Source organism: Athene noctua, chromosome Z, assembly GCF_965140245.1.
Source record: "Athene noctua chromosome Z, bAthNoc1.hap1.1, whole genome shotgun sequence".
Lineage (NCBI taxonomy): Eukaryota > Metazoa > Chordata > Aves > Strigiformes > Strigidae > Athene > Athene noctua.
In genome coordinates this window covers 66,201,097-66,224,445 of record NC_134077.1, presented here as the reverse complement: position 1 = coordinate 66,224,445, position 23,349 = coordinate 66,201,097, and the positions used below count along the sequence as shown (strand labels likewise).

The following is a 23,349-nucleotide window of genomic DNA, read 5'->3' as shown; positions in this document are numbered from 1 at the left end:
CTGTAAAACAAAAATAAAGCAAAAGAACTGTTCTGCAAACTGGAGCTACAAGTTACAACCCTGAAGGTTTTTTTGGTAATGAACAAGGTCAAATTTTGTTGTTTTTTGTAAGAAACCGTAATAGAGTTAACTGCAGCCAGACCTGGCTGATGTAAAACAAGTAGCTTCCATGAAACTTCACCAAACTATACCAGATGAGAGTGTGGCAGTCTTTTAGTGGCTTCTCTTCTCTGGACAAAATACTGTATTTATAGCAATTATTAGAAAAACTGGAGAACTAGTATTGTCTTTTAATGCTTGGGTGAAGCCCAATTCTGATCCCAAAGAATTCAATGCCAAAACATCTACCAATTTAAATAGATGTGCTACTTTCACTCTAGATCCTTAATCAGATGTACAGTTGGAAGGAAAATCTGAAAATATTACCTGAAATATGGGAGAGAAAGGACACTAGGGTATAACACAAAAATCCAGTTTAAAGTGATACTGAAAAACCTTGAAAATTAATTGCCATCTCACAGAAAAGTCAACAAATCCTCCTAAGACTTTACATTTCAGTAGAATTAGAGGAGTTTTCAGAAATTACTTACTCTGTCTTCTTCCAAAGCTTACCTACTTCCCTGCAGATAATTTCACTCTCTTACTCATTTACTGCTTTAGAGACAGCAGTGCATCAAAGAGTAAGATGGATGCTGTCCTAATTGCCCTTTAGTAATCTTCTCATGACTAAAGAATCACTTTTCCTGTTAGCAAGGCAGGTGCTAGAAAAAACCTGCCTTCAATTCACTACAGAACCCAAACTGAGTTTGCAGACTTAGAAGTCAGAAAAAAATCTTGGAAGGGAAACATTTTCTCCAGAGGGCTGAAATATGAGGCTTGAAATATAATGAGGCCATTATGACAGACACTCTCCGTGTAGTTCATGATGTGATTTACCACTGATGCAACTCACCTATGTGAATTTACATGTATTAATTCTACTGGTTCTAATACTTCTAGAGGGGAGTAGCTACAAAGAGTCATTATTGAGCGACAGTTCACGGCTTTTATCCTACAAAAAAGTGCCAGTCATCAGATCTGAACCACAATGAAAAAAAAAAATCACGTTCGTAGCACTGAGACAGATGCTTTACGTAGTGTAGTAATATAAAAGAGCATCTGAGCTTTAAATTCTGAGCTTATTCTGCAGTAGTTGTCTTATCCAGACAGTGCCTGTGGATCCTTGGTTCTTTAAACAGCTTTGAAAAAGAAGTCACAGCATACTCGCAAAAACCTCACTGGTATGTTTAAGACACAATAACCTCCTACATTAAGTGGTGTGATTTCTGTAACATTTATGACACTTCAGAAGCACCTTTTCTACTGGATATCCCATAACAATTTCATCATCCACTGCCAGGATCTGATCTCCAATTTTGATTCGTCCATCCTGGAGACAACACAGAATAAAACACATAAATTCTGGATGCAACCTCAACATTTATTTTTTTTTCATTCCCTATTTGGATTTTAAATGTTCTCACACCTTTGCTGCTGCACCATGATCTGTTAAGCTCTTAATAACTACTCCATTAATTGTGTCTTCTTCACTAATGGCAATTCCAAAGCCTCCTTGATCCTGAGGCAAACAGAAAAATGCAAATGGTTAGGTACTGTTTTTATCGAAATATTAGAATACATTCACTAAAGACTAGTGAAGACTGCAAATGTAATAAAAATTTGGCTTTTCACAATGCATCAATATTTTTCTTTAAACTAATCTATCTCTGAAATAGATTTTGTCAACCTACAAACAGTATATTTGCTACCAAGATAAACCTGAAACACTTCTAAATTCAAATCCATTCCTTTGAAACTTACAAGGTCAACTGTGATTCAGCTGTTAAATTCATAAATAAGAGTAAGAAACATAAAATGTATAGAAGCTACAAACTGAGATAAACCAAACTTCATGATATAGCTGCTTTTTTTTTTTGAAACCACAGAAAAAATACATAGGAATAGAAAATACAGAAGATAAAAAAATATATGCTCTTTCCGTGAAATTAGTAAATGTGGCAGAATGAAGTTTCCCTAATGCTTTCACCTAGAATGAAATTATCCAGATACCATTACATGTAAGATATTCTCCTGGTTAATAATGGAAGGATAGATACCTTCCAAGGTGGAACACTGACTGAAAGCATCTATCCGTATGTCCACTGAATGAAACTGTCTTCTCCATGTCAATAAGTAGGAACAGTATTTTTTCCACCCTCATTTGGAAGCTTCGTAGTTAGAGAACACCTAGTCATTTTCTCCCAGCTGCACAATTTCCACTAAATATGTATGTTGTTTGGGGTAATATGGTGCTTGTAGTGTGCTAATTCATTTAGCTTGAACAACTAAGGCAATAATTTTATCTAAGCCACCACCAGCAGTTGGTTACAAAAGCTTTGCAAATAGGACAAGAGGTGACTTCTTCAAGAGACACAGAGTAACTGGCAAATTTTTGTGAAGCTAAAGAGACTCATGAGGTGGCAAGACAGTCATTCTGTCAGGAAAACTTTGAGGTCCAGTCACGAACAGGAAGAACAGACCTCCAGAAATCTCTATTCTGACTTTCAGTAAGTAAGCAAGTTTGTTCGCCATAAGAGGGATTCCATTACAAAAAGCAAGCTAGTGAACACAAATGTGGCTAAGTGTATTTAATTTTCAGCACATACCTTAGGGAGTTCCACATACTGAATGTTTTTACATGAACTGAAGTCAGAACAAGCACTGGCGTTTGCAGCACTGGTATCAATCTAAGAGAAAATGACAACATAACTGTGAGCAACTATATTCAACATTTTGCATTAAAATAAAATAGTGCACAAAGATTTAAAGTGGGTCTGATAATCTTCTGGCTTAATTTAAACTGCTATAACCCTATTCACAGGAATATTAGATTTACTTCGTAGTTTAGATGAACATAAAATAAACCAGAATTGAGCACAGCTGTACTAAATTTAGCGACTTTAATAAAATCTCATTTGTTTTTCCCTTCTTTTTCTTTTGTAGTATTTGCTAAGCAGACAGGGCACTCCTCTGTCCAGAACAATGTTAGTATCTCAGTCAAATGACAAAAACAAAAATTTACTTTACCTCTTGATGTTGAACGGTCCCTGAAGTACACTGTGAAGCCTCTACTGACTTCGCAGGGCAAACAGCCATCTGATTTACTGCATCTTTATTTCTACAATAGATTCAGTTAAAGAATGTAGTAATACAGCACCGTATTTCTTAGAACAAGTTTAAGTCTATTCTTTTACTTTATTTTTGGCACTCAAAACTCAAATATAGAAACATAACAAGACATATTTAACAACCTTACCAAAATTAAAATAAAACAGAACCACTCTGTGAAAAACTTAAGCATATTAAAAATAAACCTTTTTAGTCAAACCTTTAAACAGAACCTACCTGATAAAGATTATTTTTACTTTTGATGGTGCACATTTGATTATTGAGGAAGCATTCTGGTGAGTCCTTCCATAGAGTATTTGTCCATTTATCTACATAAAGGAAGGGAGCAATTATCTCTCAAAATACTTAAATTTGCTTATATTTTAATTTTTAAGCCTTAAAAACATCCATTATCCCACATCACTGGCTAAAGCAGCAATTGTGTAACACAGTATACTGTGCCCTGCTTTCAGTTCCTTCTTCCAGTAAAAAATTACTTAGTTTGATTTCAGACTAACACTGTCGCAGTGCTAAAAATGTCATTCTCCGAGTTATACTGCGTTGACTTGGCACATCATCTATTTCCCCTTGCCATTGTTCACCTCATGACCAATGTGGTGATAAAGCAGGGCCATGGGAAATTTTAACCATAACAAATAAATCACTTATATTCAGCAATAAGATTACTATTTATCGAATCGCAGCTCTGCGCCAGGCACTTTATCCACAGGAGTCTGAACAATGGTGCATTTAAAATCTGAAGATTTGACCTCACAATCATTGTCTTCATTTTGCAGAGCAGACTCACTGAAACACCTTGAAACTCCTGATTCAGATATGATTGGAGGTTATCAGTGTCAATTTGCAGAGTAAGGCCATTATTCACTCACATTTTATTAGTTGCATTTGTTCTTGGAAATGGAAAACTGCAGTGCAGAAGTCCACTCTAAGAATGGGGAAATGATTAGAAGAGGACAGCTTGGACCTACACAAAGGGCAATACTGCAACACACACCGAGGTAGTACTAATAGATGCAGAGAAGCAGTAAACAGTGAGCAACAGATACAACGTACTCAACTGAGGGCTGAACACAACAGCAACCCCTCGGCTCTCACACAGGTTGTGTCCACCAGGCATGGTCACAGGGATACTGAGCCCTGTCATTTACACTGGAGGTGACAATGCAGATGCAGCACTGCTTCCAGTGTTTGCCATGGGCTTGTGAAGAACCATGGTCAGGCTGTCAGCTGGGGAAAGGGTCATGGCCTGCCACAGTTGATGTACCGCTACTTGGGAATATAGAGAGTAAACTCAGATGTCTCCTCTCAGAAGAGGCTGGGACAATCTCTTAGCACCAGTTTGCAAGTTTACAGCGTGGACGGTAAGCAAGAAATCACATGAGAGCAGATTGAGACAGATGTGTTTCAATGTATTCTGAGGATACTCAGCATCTCTAATACCCAGGTTTTAAAACAGATGTTTTAACTCAGTCAAAAGAACTGTCTAGCATTTAACACTGGACTCTGCAAATAAAAGGTCCATCCATGAGACTAAGTCCACAGCGCCACAAATTCGTTAGCTTCTCTCCTAGTCTGCCAACCTGCATTGTTTACTCTCTCAGTGTCTCCTTCAATGTTTGTTCAGTGTCACCATTTCCTCCATGTACCATCTCCCCAGTCTCTCCTCAAAGACCTCCACATATGGTTTTGAAGTTAGACAAAGCATTTTTGTGAGGGTGAAGTTGCTTAATGCTATCAGAAAGAATGCAAAAACCTATAGCAGAGAATACATCTGCAAGTATTGTCAACTGAACTGTGATAATATAAAAATATACCTTATGCTCATATATACAAGGGATGTTAGCTGCACATTCAGCAGTCAGGTCCCTCCACAAAGCCATCAGAAAACAGCCTGAATGTGTCATGAGATAGAAGTCCATAATACAAATTGATTTGTTCCTTTTTCCCCAATTTCATTTCCATTTCATATGTTACACAACATAAAAATATTCTGATATTATCACACTTCAAGCAGACAAGTAATTAGAAACTCTTTAGCACTCCACAGATGGTCAGGCCAAAGGACTTCAATATCTTCCATGGTATGCAATGCACTGCACTTCCATACATCTCCATAACCCAGAAACTGCTGTCATTCACCATTTTTATCCATTTTTAAATACACACACACACACTTTTACTTGGTACTGCTATAACCAGAAGAAAAAAATCCCATCTGCAACTATTTGTCATACACCAGAATAAGAATGTAGTAGCATAGTGATGTCAACTTGGACAACTTGGGGATTTCAAAGTCCACTGAAGACCATCTACATTGCAGCAAGAATCTAACATTTTAGTGCTTTTTCAGTCAGTATGTTTTGTTTTCAGTATAAATTGCAAAAACTCACCTCTAATAACTCATCTGCAATCTGTAACCTGCCATCTCTGCCAGCTGCTCCATTTGGATCAATTCCCACTATAAAGACACTCATCCTGGATCGGTCTTTGTTACCAGCAAGACTAAGTCCCAGTCCTGTCCTTCCTTTTTCCAGCTCAATCATGTGTAGCTCCCCTGGTAGATTTCCATAGCGCTGCACGATCTTTTCTAAATGTAGAAGTGTGGGCAGCAAAGGTTGGATTTACATTAGAAAGTTTTGCCAAGTCACCTAGAAAGTCACGATCAGTGGCCAGTGGGCAGTATCTGACAAAAGAATCCCAAACTGGATGAGAATATTTTAAGTGTACAGCACACTTTCTTTTGAGCTAAGCCTTAGGTGATTTATAACAATATTTCCAGTTACTTGCTTTCCTTCTAATTTCTGAAAACATTAAAATTTATCTTAAAAAAGACATGTTTTGTACTTAAAGGCAATAATCTTCCCCCCTGTAACACTTTTGGATAACAGAAGCTATCACATCAATCACTGCCATCAGCTACCTAGAGCACACTGAAGTTCTTCAAGTAGTCCTAGGTAGGGAATTTGGACCATGGAGGAAAACAGAGACTGGAGTGCAACGAAGAACAAATGAGTTTTGTATTTCACCATATGCATTTGCCCAAGCACCACTGAAAGCTGACAGCAACACTTAACACCTAAACCATCAAGTACACGAGAATGAAGTAGTTCAAACGGGATCCCCTGTATCTCCCCTGTGATATTTCCACACTGAATATTTCAAACATTATCACAAACTTACTCCAACTGTAACCGAACTCATCCTCCTTTTCCACATCCTCTAGGACTCTGATAGAAGATGACTGTGCAACATCACAGCTCATTCCTGAAAATGCTGAAGGAGGGGGCAGAGGCATGCTACAAAGCGAAGTCTTTTCTGGCTCTAAACTGGATTGACTGAATGCCTGTGGAAAATAAGAAAAATGCAGTGGCTCAGCAGATGCAGACTCTGTATAAAGCAAACTAGTATACAAAAATGTCCAAATGCCAAAGACTATGGCTTTGAAGTTTAAATACCAAGCAGCTGGAATTCTAAATTAGTAACACGGCACAGAAAGGCTGCAAGAGATCAAAGATACAAACAAAACACCAGGCAAGGTAAGAGTAACATCACTCCAAAATGTATTCAGAAGCAAACAAAACTCACAATAAAAGCCCAATTCAGTAAAGTTTTATGTGCCACTTTACATTTCAGAAAAAGTCTCTTACAAAAACTCAAGTGATTTTTTTTAATGCCATATTTGTAAAGATTTCTGCCCTCATTTTATTTTTAAAAGCCACTGCACATAAATTCTTCCTATCATAAGCTTTGGAAGCCAAAAAGAAGGGAAAGAAAACAAAGAACTTGGTGCTTTCAAAAATGCCTCGAGAAAAAAAGAAAATAACTGGTATATTAACTGAAAGGACAATTTAAAAACAAAATTAAATAGACAATAACTTAAGAAATCCACAGTAACCGGACTTTTTTCCGACTTATTTACTGGTTTCTTATAAACTGCATAGGGGAGATAAAATAAAGGATAGAGATTAAATCACAAAGGAGACAAATACTCTTGCTCTTGATGTATGAGGTCTATTCATATTCACAAAAAGTTAAAAAGTATAAATGCACAACTACTGAAATATCATGACTAAACACCCAAATCCACAATCTGGCAAGCCTCCATTCAAGTCAGTTTCCCTGAGGAATACAGACTCTAACCTGGGATTTGTCTTCTAAGTGTTCGTACTTTATATAAATTTGGCTTGTTAAGAATAAACATGTAGGCAAGAAAGTCCTGTCTGAATATCATCATTCTGAAGCTTATGTATGCCCAAGAGGCTGGTATTTGGCAGATCGGCTGTTAATGTAAAAAAATTAAAACTTTAGTTAAAAACCAAATATTTTTCCAACACTAGGATTTTCAGGTGTTACCCTAGCTTCATAGCCCTGTTCTCATAATTTCAGCTTTGATTAACTCCAATAGCAAAAGTTTGAACACCATGTCAGATGGTGTCTCTAGGTGCCCAAACCACTAAGACAATTTCTTCATCAGAGGGAATAGTGAAATGGATAACAACATATACCTTGGAAGACTTTAGTCTGCTTTAAATTGAAGGTGTTGAAAAAACTAGAGAGTTCCCAATTTATTCATACTTAGATTTAAGGAAGGTCCCCTCTCTCAAGGAAAATGAGTTACCTTAATTGTCTACATACTCCAAATATTTAAAGAAAGGGCAAATGCCCTGTTTCAGTTCCCTTATTCTGCTTCTGTTTGAAAGAGATTTTCCTTTCACTCAGGAACTTCTTTTAGAAGCTTAAGTAGGAAGTCATTAAATGTCAAAAGTGTGGGGAAGTTTTAATATGGCACCTAAGCCAATCATTTTTATAATGCATATAAATGCTACATGATTTTTTGTACCATTATATCAGTCACAGTGATCTGTGCTTCAAAGCTAAGACAATGCTATCCTGCTGAAATGAAACCTTGAATCACTGAACCTCATGTACAAATTATTTACAGTTTATGCAAATCATACTCTAAAACTTGATAATAGTTACAGGGCAGACAAACTTCAACTGAAGCAGCAAAATTCTCGCAAAGACACTGTTACCTATCGGAATAAGAGTAGGGTGAAAACACTACTTAATAACACTCAAAGTGATTTTTCATAATCAAAAATTAATGTCTTCACCATGGAGAAAAGTTGGTGACAGACCTCTACCTCAAGAAGAAGTGAAGGGGAGAGTGGGTTCTAGAAACACTGATTTTTCAGAATGCTTCCTAGAGTTTTAACTAGAAAGCTACATAACATACTGAAAAAAAAACAGGCAATTTTTTGTGTGAAAGCAGACCAGATCAGCAGACCTTACAGTAGTGTCTGTGTTTTAAAACCAAAATTAACATACCACTTTAGTGTCACTGTTGATAAATGACAGTGTCCAAGAACTTTGCAAAATTAAAGAAAACATGACCAAAAAGTAAAAAATAAAATTGCTGTCAAGGACCTGTGGAAGATCTATAAGGTATGGATATATGGTTACATCCTGACAGATTAGCACTTATGAACTGCAGCCATCATAATCTGATTGACAAAAAAATGCTTCTGTCTGTACCTGTTACATGTACATAAATCTGAACATGTCTAATGTTTAAGGAAATGCTGAAATGAAAGTAAAAGCAAGGCTCCTTTGTGAGAAAGGTAAAAAGGGTGTTACAATGCCCTCTGGGCGGCGGGGACCACATCCTGCCTCCAGAACTCAGCCTGCCACACATTCACCACCAGCAGCAGAAGCTGGGCCCCGCAGTTTACACACACATAAGACTTTTGCTCCCTGAATCGGGCCACACACAAAAAACCTAAAATGCTTTTAACTTATGAAATACTTTCAGTGTGCCATGACACAGTATTTCATTTAAAATGCAAAGCATCAGACAGTGAATGAACCCATATGGCTACCAGCGTCACTCCGATCACAGCCAAGCAAATATTAAAAACGGCAGCAACTTTGGAGCAGTATCACTTTCAGCAAAGAAAGCACACGTTAAGGAAGAAGCAGTACTCCAGAAGGTATCACAGGCCATGTACAAACATACAGCACACATACGGTAGGACCCACTCACTAGAATCAAGACAAACCTTGAACGGTGTGGGAGCAAAAGGGTTAGTTGGGGAACAACAGAAGGTAACCCTAATCGGATTCGATACCTCCTACAGTAATAGAAAACAGCAATCCACGTTACAGCGCCTTTGGCAATACACAGCATTACTAATGAATAACTCATTTTCAATTACAGATTCATTTTACTAACTGCAGCAACTTCATTAACTCCATTTATAAATGAACAGAGGTATTTAGAGGGTTATTAAGGACCCAATTCAGAAACATTTCTTTCTATACATGAACCTTAGTTCAGCAGAAGCAGACAGAGATGACAAAAGGCCATTTTTATCTCAGTGTTAAAAAAAGGAATTATGCAGAAACTGCAAAAACATCAGCATTTCTCTAAAAATACAAGCTATTTTCCTCAGAAATGCTTTTGAAAATATAGAAAATACAAGCCAACATTTATTTTACACTTCTACACTTCTACACCCTCTCCCTCAGAATGGTAACAAACACAGACAGATTTCAAAAACACAATGTAATTATACACCACATATCATATATGTTCATTGTACATTTGATATATTTGACAACATGGGAAAATAGACAAAGGGCACAATCACTCCCAAGATGTAAAATCACCTAGAAATTATTAAATCAGAAATGCATGCACAGAAGAATTAAGCCTTTATTTATTATTGTGTTAGAAGTTAATTCTGTTCCCAATATGAATAACATGCAGTAAGCACTAACCACAAAAATGGAATCTAATTTTTTTAGTATTTCCAAAGATGTCAGCATCCTGTTCATGGTGCATTGAAAGAATTTTCAAGAAGGAGACAGAAAATATTTTCAGCATCATGAAACAAAAGCCACCTTTTTTTTTTCCATGCAAAAAGAAGGAAGAGATATCAAAGCTGAAGAGTCCTAACCACATAAAAAGAAAATGAAGTATCTAGAAGCAAAACACCTCACACTGATGAGAGAGTTACACTCAGGTCAGTATTTCAACATATACCAGAGTCACTGATTTTGTAATTGAGAACCTACTCCTTTGGTAGCTCTGATTAGACCAGATTTAGTGGTTATTATTAATGGAGCTGGCATTTTTTAACTTCTTCAGAACTCTTCTATGTGCATGCATGTCTCTGTCTTTCTAATTCACTGAACAGAATTTCCACTCTCATCAGCACAATATTTTATCCAAATTGGATATAAAAGAATTTAAATGCAGAGAGACACTCATGGCAGAGAAGCACACATATAATGTTTGGTGAGTCAAAAGCAGATAGTGTGTCATCATCCAACCTTGTTAGTGTTGATCTGAGAAGAATCAGCAAATGGGTTAGTGCTGCTGAAGACAGCTGGCCTACAGAAAAGACTGCTCTGCGGGAAAGGCAGGGAAGGGTTCTAAAAGGAAAACATAGTAGAAACTAAGCAAAAACATTTATTTAGCAGTTTGTGCTAACCAAACAAGGTCTGCTTCCTGCACTGTGCTACAGACATGTGAAGGTAAACAAAACTGTATTTTGCCCTGTGTCTGTATCAGCTATGTTTAGCAGAGAGCAGAGAAAGTGCACCAATCCCCATACCTGTTCTAGTCCACAAAGTGCATAAAGTCCAGAATTCAGCAGCGTGACCAACAGAAAATTTACTTTCTGTGATATTTGTACAATTTTGTCCAAGCATCTCAGCATACGGGATACTCTTACACATTAGTCAATTATAAAATTGTGGATTTGGGGATTAGAAGAAACACAATTCTTTGTAATAATGCAGTATGTTTAATTTTATTTTGAAAACCACATATTAATTCTCATAATTTGATTTAACTCTTGTGGTAACACACTGTGGATTTTGCAAAACAGAAGGTTTAGTAATATTAGGCATCTCTAAACAGACTTCATATCTCATAACTTTACAGATCACTTTGTGTGTGTGTGCATGCATCTATAATTTATCTGAATTTATAGTTTAATTAAACTAAATTCTCTGGTATTCACCTTTAACAATACAAGGTACTTCCTTATTATTAGCACAAAAAGAGTTTTCATATTTAGACAAAATTAAAGGCTATCATTTGACCATTTATAGTCCCTATGCAGTTTTTGTAATGCACTCTATTTGGAGATCAGGATCTATTTAATAAAGAGGGAATAGGTCTGATTTTGCATAGCAGGTTGGCAATACTGTTCAAAATATACTTAAAAGTAATTTCTACACTAGGCGTATCCAAGATATAGCTTAAATGTCTGAGGGCTGTGTTTAACACTGCTCAAAAGTAAGAATTATAGTAAGTGGAAAGGAATGTGAAAGGCTTGCAGCATCAACTGATACATTCATATCACAGTAATTTAATCCAGATATATGGTGCTACTTTAAAATTTTCTTAAAGCATTTGCTTTATTAAATGCTCCTGAAAATACAAAATGCATCCCATAACATGTATTCTCAAATATTTTGCAAATCAAAAAGTAATGCAATTTGGTAAGACAACCTATTCTTGGTCCTAAAATATCTTCAGCAATGAGAAAGTAGAGCTGTACATGAACAAGGTTTCTTCACTGGCAAGTCACTCAAAGTCAACAGGCAGTTTCCCTGTACAGTACAACAAGATTTTCTGTTTACACATTTGATTCCCATTGGATTATGTCTTTTATAAAGAGAAGTCTGGGAAAAGTAATTTGCCAGTGTAAGATCCTATTACACTTTAACCATTACATTTGTCATCTGCATAAAATTTTAAATTGTACCTTGATGAAATTTTAAGCAACTAAAATAAGCATCACAGACATTTTATATATAAACAGTGAAACCCCAGTAAAAGAGAAAACAAAGTATCAGCCACAGTAATTGAAAATCTTGCCTTTTGTATTTTGTCATGATGGATAGCACCTAAAATACTACTGCTATCTCAAAATCTAATCCGTGCAACAGCATTGTATTAATATGGATGACTACCATGATAAAATATGGAGCATTTGAGTTTGCCTAAACGGTTAGTTTCAGCATGTTTTCTTACAGTCTAGGGCAAGAAAAGCAAATGTAAAGACAAAGGATATTTTTCCTTTTACTGTTATTTTTTCAAAACAAACCCTAAAATAACAGCATTTATTTAACCTTTTTTTTTTCTTTTTTCAACTAACTTGTGCTCAACAATTTATTAATGTGTCCAGAATGCTAAGATATCAGAAACTAGCTAGCATTTCAGTGTGCTTTTACTCTACAAATTATGTGGGACCATAACCATGGTGATAGATTAATTCTTACTCAGAAATAATTCTTACTCAGACCAGTACCAGTATGAAACACAGATCTGATGGATAACTGCTTGATAGCAAAACTATCAACTAGCTTTTCACAGTCCATCTGCACTATTTGAGTTATTCTAGAGTACAGTTAGGATCTCTAACTACTACAGTAGCCTGAATAAAGAAAACAAATGGAAACAAACTGACTCATAAGCAACATGTCACTTGAAACTCACTGCCTTCCTAAATACATAGCTGTACCATATTAAATGTAACTACTGTGTGCAGGCAGGTAGCTACCTGGGTGACTGCTCATGAATAAAGGCAGGAAATTCCCTGATAAGATCTTATTATAAAGTACAGATGCAAGTTTCAAAAGATGAAGACAATATATATGCCATTTACATAGATCACAATGCAACACATATATACAGTAAATGCATTTGCAATGTTTCTGCTTACAGAGAAACAAGGGCTAATAAACAGTCAAGAAATAAACAGCAAGCTTAATAAGTGGAAAATAGAGAGAACAAAGAACTGCAATTAAAAATAGTAAAGGAGCATTCTCTAAATAAAAGTAAGTTGTGATAAAGTAATGGAAGCATTCCCATCCCAAACTAGCCTTAACATACTGCAGTGGCAATTCTGTTCACATCACAGGAAATGCAAAAGCCTCACTTCAGTAGGTATCAATAACCAACAATCAACAGAGCTTTTTCATGCAACTTTACCTTAGATGACTGACGATAAAATGGATTAGTAGTTTTCTGCCCACAGGGAGCAGAAGCTGAAGAAGGGCTATAAAGAGACTCTGGCTGGGGAACAAGAGTTATAAGACAACTAGTAAATAAACACGCAGCTTACACAGACTCTACAATGAGGAAGTTTAGTTTCTAGTAATGCAAGCAACCTATATTAAAGCTCAGTAGCTTTTGTCTGAAATGTCCATGCAGCTTAGTGACGGAAAACTTCCGTGTACTTCTAGGTCCTTTCATTAACGTCCAATGAATTTATTAACAGGTGCTGTATTTCTGCATGCGCTCCTCAGACATGCTGTCAATCTCTAAGAGCTGGCTTTAGTTAGACTCCTACTCTGCCCCCCAACAAATTATCTTTCTTGAAGCTTTTCAAAATAGTTTGAGGACGGCGTGCTGGAGGGTAATTCCAAATCCAAATCGATTTCATTCTAAATGGAAATAATACTTAAATCAAATCTGTTCCTAAAATAGCTGAGATGGAACTTTCAGGATTAAACATCCCATTCCCAAACACCACCACCTTGAACATTTGTTTTATCTATTACTATTATTACATCTCTTTTCATACTCTTTATGCTTACCCTTGGTCTGCTTATAATGCTCTGTACCATAAAGACTACAGGATTGCCTGCCTTCCGTATGGCTTCCACAGCTTGTTCGTGGCTGGCATCTCTGAGGTCAATTCCATCCACCTGTAATTGGAAGGCCTCATCTTAACATTGCAAGCAGCTACAAGAATCATAAGTCAGGTTTGGATTTTGGTTAGAGAACTTTCACTAAAACCTAAGCCCAAACCTCTGTTGCTGGTGGAAAGGTTTCTACTAACTTGGCCTGAGGTCCCTCACACACGGGTTTGAGATCTCCAAGAGCACTGAAAGGACATCAAATTAAGTATTCTTCATGGTTTTAAAAACAGGTTTTTCAACATTCTTAGTACAGGCTCCATACATTTTCCCACAAGCAATGTAATAGAAGAGATATAATAGGAAGACATAAGGTAATCTGATGAGAGTGGTAGCGTTTGCCAAATATTGCTTCCTTGCAAAACCAACCTCAGAATAACCTGTCTCCTAGGATTTTATGAGATACACAGACTGAAACTTTTTAGGTGCTGGAGGGTCTTTCATTGTGGGGTATTATGTCAGTACGGTGTCCTTATTTTCTTTTCTTTTGTTTTAGAAAGCAAGATAAGAACTTTTTTAGCTACTAGACACTTTGCCCAAAGTTGAACTTTTAGGTCAGAGATGAAAAGCTTTCTCTCTTCTAGAAGAAAAAATTACAAAGGATGGCTAAGGACAAGTTTTTGCCTCACTGCTCTTCTTCATGCCTTCCTATGTATTGGTTTGTCTTATGATCCAGGTAAGAACCATGTTATGGTGAGGTTAGCATCAATAAAGCATTCTCACAATGACTATAATAAAAGCTAGAAGCTAACATAGAAAGGTTATTTGTTAGTGGCAATTCTTGCACACACAGTTATACAATTAGGATTACCCCTACCTTTTTAATTGTCTAACTACCTTAAACTTAACCATCCAGTGTAAATAAAGAGAGAACAAGAACAATCTGAGAGAGAAAATTCTAAACCTATGAAGAACTGAACACCATCACTATTCACTCTTCAACTCCCTATGTCTGAAATACTGTAGGTACTAGTAGAGAGAAAAGCCTAGATATGTCAAAACCTGGGAAACTGAAATAATCCATTCAGAAACAGTCATATTAACACAAGATTAGTTACTTAATTTCACTCAGCCACTCCAACTTCTGCAAGCATCACTATCAGAGACTTGCTGCATTCATAAAAATCCAGGTATTCAGACATAAAGAATGCTTTTTAACTTTGTGGCCATCAGGCAAAATTCCACCTCCCAACTTGCCATACACTGGAAACTCTCCCATCCTGCTGTAGGAAGTGCTACCCGTATTACGGTATTATCTCAGGATCCTTTATATGGATCTTGTAGCAGACAGTAAACTGCAGTTTACGTATCACCATGTAAAGCAAGCCCCATCTGATCAAGGGGAAGAACTATCATCTCCATCACCCTGCTTGTTACATTCTTACTGATGAACAGTCGGCTAAGGACATATACCATGGTGGAGTGCAGTTCCTAGTGGCCTGACACTGGAGACGAGGTGATGTCTGAATTACTGATAATCATCACAGGAAAGACACATTCCTTTCAGTATGTTCATTCTTCAGTATCTTTAAGTGAGAAAGAAGTGGCTGCATGAGCACAGGATTAGCTAAGCAGAACAGAAATAGATAAATTCCTCTCTTCAACAGCACTGGCTACCCTCTCCTCAGGCACAATGGTCTCAAATTCTTCTGTATCAAATCCATCTTTCTTCACGTCAGCAGGAAAAAAATTATGTCTCCCTTAATTCCTGCACAAGCATGATCTGATCTGATTAAGATTTAAGAGGGAAATAAGGTTGGCATTTATTTCCATAACTTGATATTCACTGGCCATTTCTGTTGCTATCCAACATGCAAAGGTAAAACCTTTTAGCTTCACCAAACTAAAGTTCTTTCCTACACATGGTGGCTTTAAAACAGGCAGATTGAACTGCTGGCTTTGTAGATCCCTGCTCACACAGTCATCTATGCTTTAGGTTGTATATTCAACTTAAAGCTGTCTGCCCACAAACACCAGCAGATGGTACTACATGCTGTATGGCTCAAGCGGTGCCAGATGAAGCAATTACACAGCTGTCAGTCCAAGACTGCACATTCATCTCAGCACCTCCTGAGATGCATGCTATTGCAAGCAAAAGGCACTCGGCTGGTACCTCCACGATACGATCTCCGGTTTTCAGTGTTCCATTTTTGCCAGCTGGGCTGTCTTCCAGGATGTGCTTGATGAAGATCCCTCTCATCATTTCTCCATTACTCAAGCGGCTCCCCATCCCTCGTCCTCCAACAATGCTTATCCCCAGTGACTTGCTAGGCTCTCTCCAGAGTTCAACCCTGTTGTGACAAAACAAGGACCCAAATAAATGAAAATCTGTTGTGATTATGACAGTGCTGCATACTGAATACACCTGGATTTGCACAGTGGCTTAAAAACATTCAGAAATAACTCCTCTTTGTAAAGTTTTGTCTTTCAGAGGGTGTTATCTACTGAACTGCTCAGAAAAATCTGTGTATATGGCTGTTCTCTTTATTTTAGATTCTAAACAAAACTTCAAATACTTCTCTTCAACCTTCTTACTGGCTCCCAGACAGTCAGCCTATAGAAATAAATTATGAACACAATAAAGAAACTGCTAGATTGCATGGATTTAACCCAATGGCAGTAAAAATCTAAAGTGAATTACGCCTGCAGTGCACAATATATGTAAGTGCAACAATTCTGGTTTTTTATTTCTCTTAAAATGTATTACAGGTTTCAAAATTTTTCTATTTCACATGAGATTTTATACTGTGCAACTAGATCTGCACTTACTTTCTGGGGTGGTTCCAGTTACTGAAAGCTACATTTTGAAGTTCGCTTTCTTCTCCCTCCCCCTCTTCACGTTCTGGAAGCTCTGGGAGTTCCCTGCTGATGAACAAGAACATGCAGTTCATTTTTAAAGAACCCACACAATCACTAGATTTCACTGCAAAATTTCATGTATTAGATCACCATGCCAGTATTAGAATCTGTAAACAGGGTTCATGTAATGAACTTCTTTTTCAGCTGTCTTGTTAGAATACATACTGTGTTTCGGATTCCCTGTCCAGTTGTCTCTGCAATTAAGTTGCTATCAACTGACAACCACAGAATAAAAGATTCTGCATTTTGGTACTAGAATGAAATCAAAGCTGAAGGTAATTATTTATTGTTTCCAAAATGGAAGAAGCTACAACAGCGGCATTCAAAAATTTTGGATATTCATTTCAAGAAAACAAAAATTGTTAGTCGCTGAATATTTCGGCCTATAACTGTAATGAACTTTTGAAACTCACGATTCTTTCCAATATAAGTTCTGGAAAGACTATAAATGCCAAATTCTCATGTTGAAAGTGCTCAGTATTTGTGATGATACATAAATCAAACTGTATGGTATTTAAGATAAGTTTAAGATGAGGCAGTATTCAATCTCCTTTTTGGGTAGATAAAACACCTATAAAAAGCCCTGTTAAAAATGCCAGAAAAATTTACTAGCCAAAGCAAAAATTATATTCTGAACATCTTTTTATTGTAATGGCTACTGGTCTGAAGAAAACATCCATCTTTCAGTTCTTCTAAAACAAAACATACCTTCCTGAACTGTGCAAAGTGAATGGAAAGTGTATCTGAGAGCCCTATGGGAGAAAACACTGTCTTTAGACTCACCTGACAGTATGTGAAGGAAAAAGTTCAAGTGGCACAGCTCCCTCTGTCTGTTGTCCCAAACTGGCACTGTACTCATCTAAATTTTCTGCTGGCACATACGTAATACTGCAATAGAATAGGACATGATTAAAGCAGCATGAGGACTGCTGGTTCTACTTTTGCTGAGTGTGAGTGATGGATATGAGGAAGCCACTCAAGACTTCTTCACATAGTCATTGACTTCAAAGCCACAGTGCTGGTGTGTTGGGAATATGGAGTTATATGAATCCTTTGTGACTTCACAACAAATACACATTCATGGTCAAATTAGGTAGCTGAACAGCACATAATTTTCTGATGGCTGGCCACTCCATTTTAATTGTCACCTAAATAGAGAAAATGGTGTAACAGAGAAAATCCAGCTTCAGTCAAAACAGAGATGTCTTGTGCAAAGACAAACACTGAAGGATCTGTGAGGTGTGAAGCACTATTACCATCCTAAATGCTGGTGGAAAATGCTTCTGTAGATTGGCTAGAAGAAGGCTTTATGCTTTTCTGAGTTGGTTATGTAACTATTCTAGGTTTCTACGTTTTCAATGAAAAATACTGCAGGGTTTTGGACATAAAGGTGTGTTCCAGCATACCACTTATGCAGCAGGGAGAAATTCCCTGCTCAGTTCCTTCTTCCACCCCTTCACATGCACTTCCAGACAGCTTGGGACACTCAGACAGTCACGTTTCACCAGACAAATGACAGGCAGACTCCTGAAGCCCTGGTGTAACCCAATCATATTTGAATGCCAGAAACAGAAATGGCCCAATAGACTGGGGAGGGGGAAACAAAGAAAAGGAAAAAAGATTAAGGCATGAAGAATATTTCTCAAAAATCTTCCCTCTATGGGCAAAATAACACCATGATCTAAACATGACTACTTAGATGGTCCTCTTTTAACAATGCCTTGTCTTCATAAAAACTGTAGTTGTTCAATAAGCAACTTAGCTATCAAATTTAAGTCTGCTAAGTAAGGTTAATGGAAAAAGAACATACAAAAAAAATGTGTGTCTTCCCACCCATCACATGGTTAAAAGAAATATGTTCATATTTCACCACAGAACACACAAGGGGAAAAAAATTAATCCTGACCACTTCACAAGGATGTGTAAGCTGCTGAGGAGAGACTCCTTCAGCTCTGAGTCTCTCACTTACTTGAAGCCCTCTCCTGTCTGTCACTCCCTGACTGCCACTGATTCCCCCCTCATTACTTTTCTGCTGAATGCAGCAAGCAGCAGAAGGCAGAGCAAACAGACTTTCATACGACTAATGATGTCAAAAACACTCTACCAAAATTTTCGTAAGAATCATCTTGATTTGTTTTCTTTGTCTGTGCCCAAACATGTTCTCTATTTTTTCTCACATCTACCATATGTAGAAAAGTGCAAAAGATGGTCATTAAGAAGGTGCCTAGGATGATGAACAAGTGGAACTCTCCTGTTCTTTTAAGGATAATTTCTAAATCATACTTATTATCACCAGCTTTCTCTCTTCCTTAAATCTCCTCCCTCTTCTGCTTTGGCCTTTTTTCAAACACACAAGTGTTATGTGCTTGACACAAAGTGTTTTCATTTTGAAGTGCTGAGGAATTAACATACACTAGGGAACAAACACTCAGCAGAAGGTCACTGACTCTAATCTGTCTTTCCTGAGGACATTCCAGCACTGGGAGACACATGAGATACAAAGCAGTTATACTGTGAAGGCCTATCAGTGAAATCAACAGAAGCAAGGGGGAAAAGAGTTTTTGAAAATAATCATTATTACTTCTCAGCCATCTCCAACTCCAAATGCATTAAACAATAGCAAAGTGCTAGCATTACGGTCATAAAACCCTCACAGGACAAATGCTGCTGCAGAAGGTAAGCCCATAAGAATACTTTGCCTCTACAAAAACTGCGAGATGTGCAAGCTGCGTTTCAGTGAAACAAATCGTATAATTCATCCACTTACATTCATCAGTTTCATCCCAGTCAAATTCATCAATCACCCTACAAAAATATGTAGGAAATAGTGCATTTTCCCTTGACATTTTGACAGGTGCAGTACAGAAACCAGAACTGCAACCAACATTTCTGCTGGCTAGAAGGCTTGGACAATCTCCTTTATGCTAAACTGCAGCTGGAAGCCGGTGTTCGAAGTATGGAAAGGAGAATGGCAGGCTCCTAAAAAGGAACCAGATATGCCCAGATGTAGAGTGTGATCACCAATCACAGTGTCCAACACCTTTCAACTCTTGTCTAGACCTTTTGTGAAAGGAGCACAAGGCAAACAATTATGCAGGGTCCCAAGGTCCAAGGGCAGTAGCCCTTGTCTCATTTCTGTGCAACATCAGTGTTACAGATCAGTTAAGGAGAGGCAAACCATATGCTCCCCAGCTTCTGGGATACCTTGTTGTTTTTCATTATATAGAACATTCAAAAGGTACAGCTCAAAGGATGCCCTCACAGTCTTATATGCTACTTGCAAACCTTCCAAAAGATCTCTTAGATCGGTAAGCTTTCCTTTCTGTGCACAGCATAGGAACTGAGAAGAAAAGAGGTTCATTCTGCCATTTTTAAAAATGCATCTAAAATTGAGCAACAGAATTACCTAATTGATTTCTACTGATGGCGTAAAATTTAGATAGTATCACTGGGAGGTGTTACATTTTAGCTCTTTGGAAAACTACATTATTTCTATTTTAGTGCTTACCTATAGTTACAATTGCCTAATTTTAAGCACTTCATAAATACAAACCTGAACACTTATTTGCATTTTGCAAAAAACAGCACAGAAAATAGAACTAAATTACATAGATCAAATGCATGAAAAGGTATATTCTTGAAGGACTTTGCATTTTTTCCTTGCTAATGATTCCCAAAGTTCAGTTAACTGCAAAGGTCTCCCTACTTGCTCTTATTAGCTGAACTGTATTACTCATGTGACTACCCTCCTCTCTCCCCTTTGCACATTACTACTGAAATGAAAAGATATACAACAACCTAGCTCTGCTATAAAAATATATATGTAAATATTTAGGAAATACGTATACCAGAAAGAAATGTTTGCTAAGTGGCTGTCTGTCCTGTTCCTCCTTTCTGTAACACACACCAAGGTCAGAGTGTACTAAAGACCTTGGATTTTTATCTGCCAAGTATTTTTTCCCTGTTTAGTACTTCATCGGCAGACACTCCACAGTTAATCAGATCCAACACTTGCTGCATCGCTACTGTAGCTCCCTGACTGGAAGTTACAGTGTGGTCTGAAGACATCCAGAACCATCCTGAACAGCTCAGCATGTGACCGGGATGATGAGGGGCCCAGAGCAAGAAGGGTGTTGGGCTCCTCTCGTCAACTCTGTTGACCCTTGTGCTGTAAAATGGAAACAAAAATCCACCCAGGCACCTGAATGGTTCATATACAAAACGGAATGATAATTGCCTTAATATGGTCACAGGGAAAAGAGTAAGAGAAATAAGTGCCAGGAAATAGGAACAAAGACACAGAAAACAGGAAACAAGTAAATGACTGCTCTACTACTGTGTTGCATTTCGTATCTGCAAAAGAAGTTAGAGTTCAACAATTTCAAGGGAAAGTATATGCAGAGTTTCATAATTTCCTCTCACAGCTGTACAGCTTGAAGAAGAAAGCGTTCGGCTTTCCTTTCTTGAGAGCTACAACCACCCTTCTCCCCACAGAGATGCACTAGCAATGAAAGCAGTGACAATGGAAACACCCAAAGGGCGTACATATGAAAATATCTTGTAAACACAACACTGCATGCAGTACAGAGGAACATTTATCACATGCTTGACTGAACAACCACACAAAATCTTGAACACCAACAAACCAAATAACAAAGTATGGAAAATGTTCAGGACAAATTACTGTCATTAACACTTAAGGTCTAATTTGAATGTTTTTATACATGAAGAAAGTAAAATGTAAGTGCCACAGAAAATATGACACTGAGATTAATCCAGATATCAGTACATTGTACTCATGCCAATTCTAGCAGTGAACCCTGTAAACACACGTGCACATACATGCACACACGTGGTCTGAGTACGTCTGGAGCGGCTGTCATAAAAAATTTAAAAATACTAGCAATGACTTTTTAGAATACAGGTGTTTTCATTGCAGTCTTAGGAAGTATGCTCCAGTCTTCAAGTTTAAAGCCATATATATACACACACATATATACAAACACACCCACACGCTCATAACGTTTTTAAAAAATCTATATATACACATCCACATGAGCAGCCACATGTGCATGCACACACACACACACACACGAAGAGAGAGAGAGAATATGTACCTATATCTGGATATATCCCTGACATTACTATGGATGTCATAAAAGCATGGAATGGTATTACAGACACGTTGCAACACAGAGCCATAATGAGTTTCTGAATCGCCAATACTCACACATAACAGAGGGCCTGATCATCAGCAGGTGCTGGAGAAGATCTAGAATGTGAAGCATATGATGCAGCATCTTTTTACAATGGTGTTAACAAATGTCAGTGTCTCATGCTGAATGTGAGAGGCATACTTAACATAGTTAAAAGTTGCCTTTTTTATTTTTCTTTTTTTTTCCAACCTCTGCTCCATATACACCTCCCCCAGAAATTATGTCCTCTATTACTGTCTATAGCAGTGATTATTAACAATCTTGGAAAATAGAATTGCAATCTGTCTTTTATTTCTTGATCAAGAATTCATTCCCACACTTTAGGCAGGTGAATTCTGATTCAGCTCTGTAATTATCTAACAGATGTTACAAGCAGCTGCTGCTGAGCACAAATCCCTGGCTACTGTAACAGATATATAAGAGCTCCTGGCAAGGTGGAGTAAGAAGTGAAATAGAAAGCATTCTGGTAAGACCACACATCTCGTTTACCACACACAAAGGGAGGAAAAATTAAGTATATAGGTCTGAAACTCAGATTGCTGATTCTTGAACTATACAAAATTAAATTTCCTTTAATAAAATAAAACAAAGCCTTTATATGACAAGGACATCTTATTACATTTTATCAGAAAATAATGTTTGCCACTGAAATACAGCTCTGAAATTAAAATACTTATGCTTAAGCACCTTTTGGGGCACTCTGCTACCCAAAAAAATCTCAGTCTAAAAGTTAAGGTCCCAACTTTGCAGCCCTGTCTGGATAAAGAGGAATGATATATTGATTGCAACACCTGAGTGTTTGTGCACCCTTGTTCTCAAGGAAGACATCAAAGAGACTCAACTTGTTTATTATAAATGCTGGCTCTTGTATCACAAATCCTGCAAGGGGGTCCACCAAACTGGCTCTGAGATGACATCTATATAGCTGCATATCCCTCTCAGCAAACAAGAACTATGATGAGATAATGCTCCATATCTCCAAATTCTTGATTTGGGACTTTACCCACATGATTATATCATATTTTTCTGGGATCCTGTACTGCTTCTGAAGGTTAAAATTACAGAAAAGTTTAATTATGCTTATCAGTTTTCTATCAAAACTACATAGGCCCAAAAATATTGTCCTTATACTTCCAAGACTCCTTTAGAAGCTACCAAATGATTTGGTCTTTCAGTTTTGAGGTACACAAGCCTGCTTCACTTCATAACAGGAATGCACTGAAGAACATAAATATAAAATGAAAGACAAAAATCTTTAGTAAGAATATGAATAGCAACTGTCCCTTTTCTGTGAGATCTTTCAGAGAGGGGATGCACTTTTCTCTGG

General features: G+C 37.4%; 1 protein-coding gene across 1 annotated transcript in view; it reads right to left on the bottom strand.

Annotated features, from left to right (window-relative positions):
* The window catches only part of MPDZ (multiple PDZ domain crumbs cell polarity complex component), a 98,234-nt gene that overhangs the window by 15,742 nt on the left and 59,143 nt on the right, over positions 1 to 23,349 (bottom strand). Inside the window, exons 23-33 of the mRNA XM_074931965.1 lie at positions 17,590 to 17,694; positions 16,717 to 16,809; positions 16,061 to 16,238; positions 13,846 to 13,956; positions 6,409 to 6,571; positions 5,619 to 5,815; positions 3,445 to 3,536; positions 3,127 to 3,217; positions 2,706 to 2,786; positions 1,526 to 1,618; positions 1,355 to 1,429 (exon numbers count right to left, since the gene is read on the bottom strand). Coding sequence (XP_074788066.1) covers positions 1,355 to 1,429; positions 1,526 to 1,618; positions 2,706 to 2,786; positions 3,127 to 3,217; positions 3,445 to 3,536; positions 5,619 to 5,815; positions 6,409 to 6,571; positions 13,846 to 13,956; positions 16,061 to 16,238; positions 16,717 to 16,809; positions 17,590 to 17,694 — 1,279 coding nt within the window. The remainder of the gene's footprint in view (positions 1 to 1,354; positions 1,430 to 1,525; positions 1,619 to 2,705; positions 2,787 to 3,126; positions 3,218 to 3,444; positions 3,537 to 5,618; positions 5,816 to 6,408; positions 6,572 to 13,845; positions 13,957 to 16,060; positions 16,239 to 16,716; positions 16,810 to 17,589; positions 17,695 to 23,349) is intronic.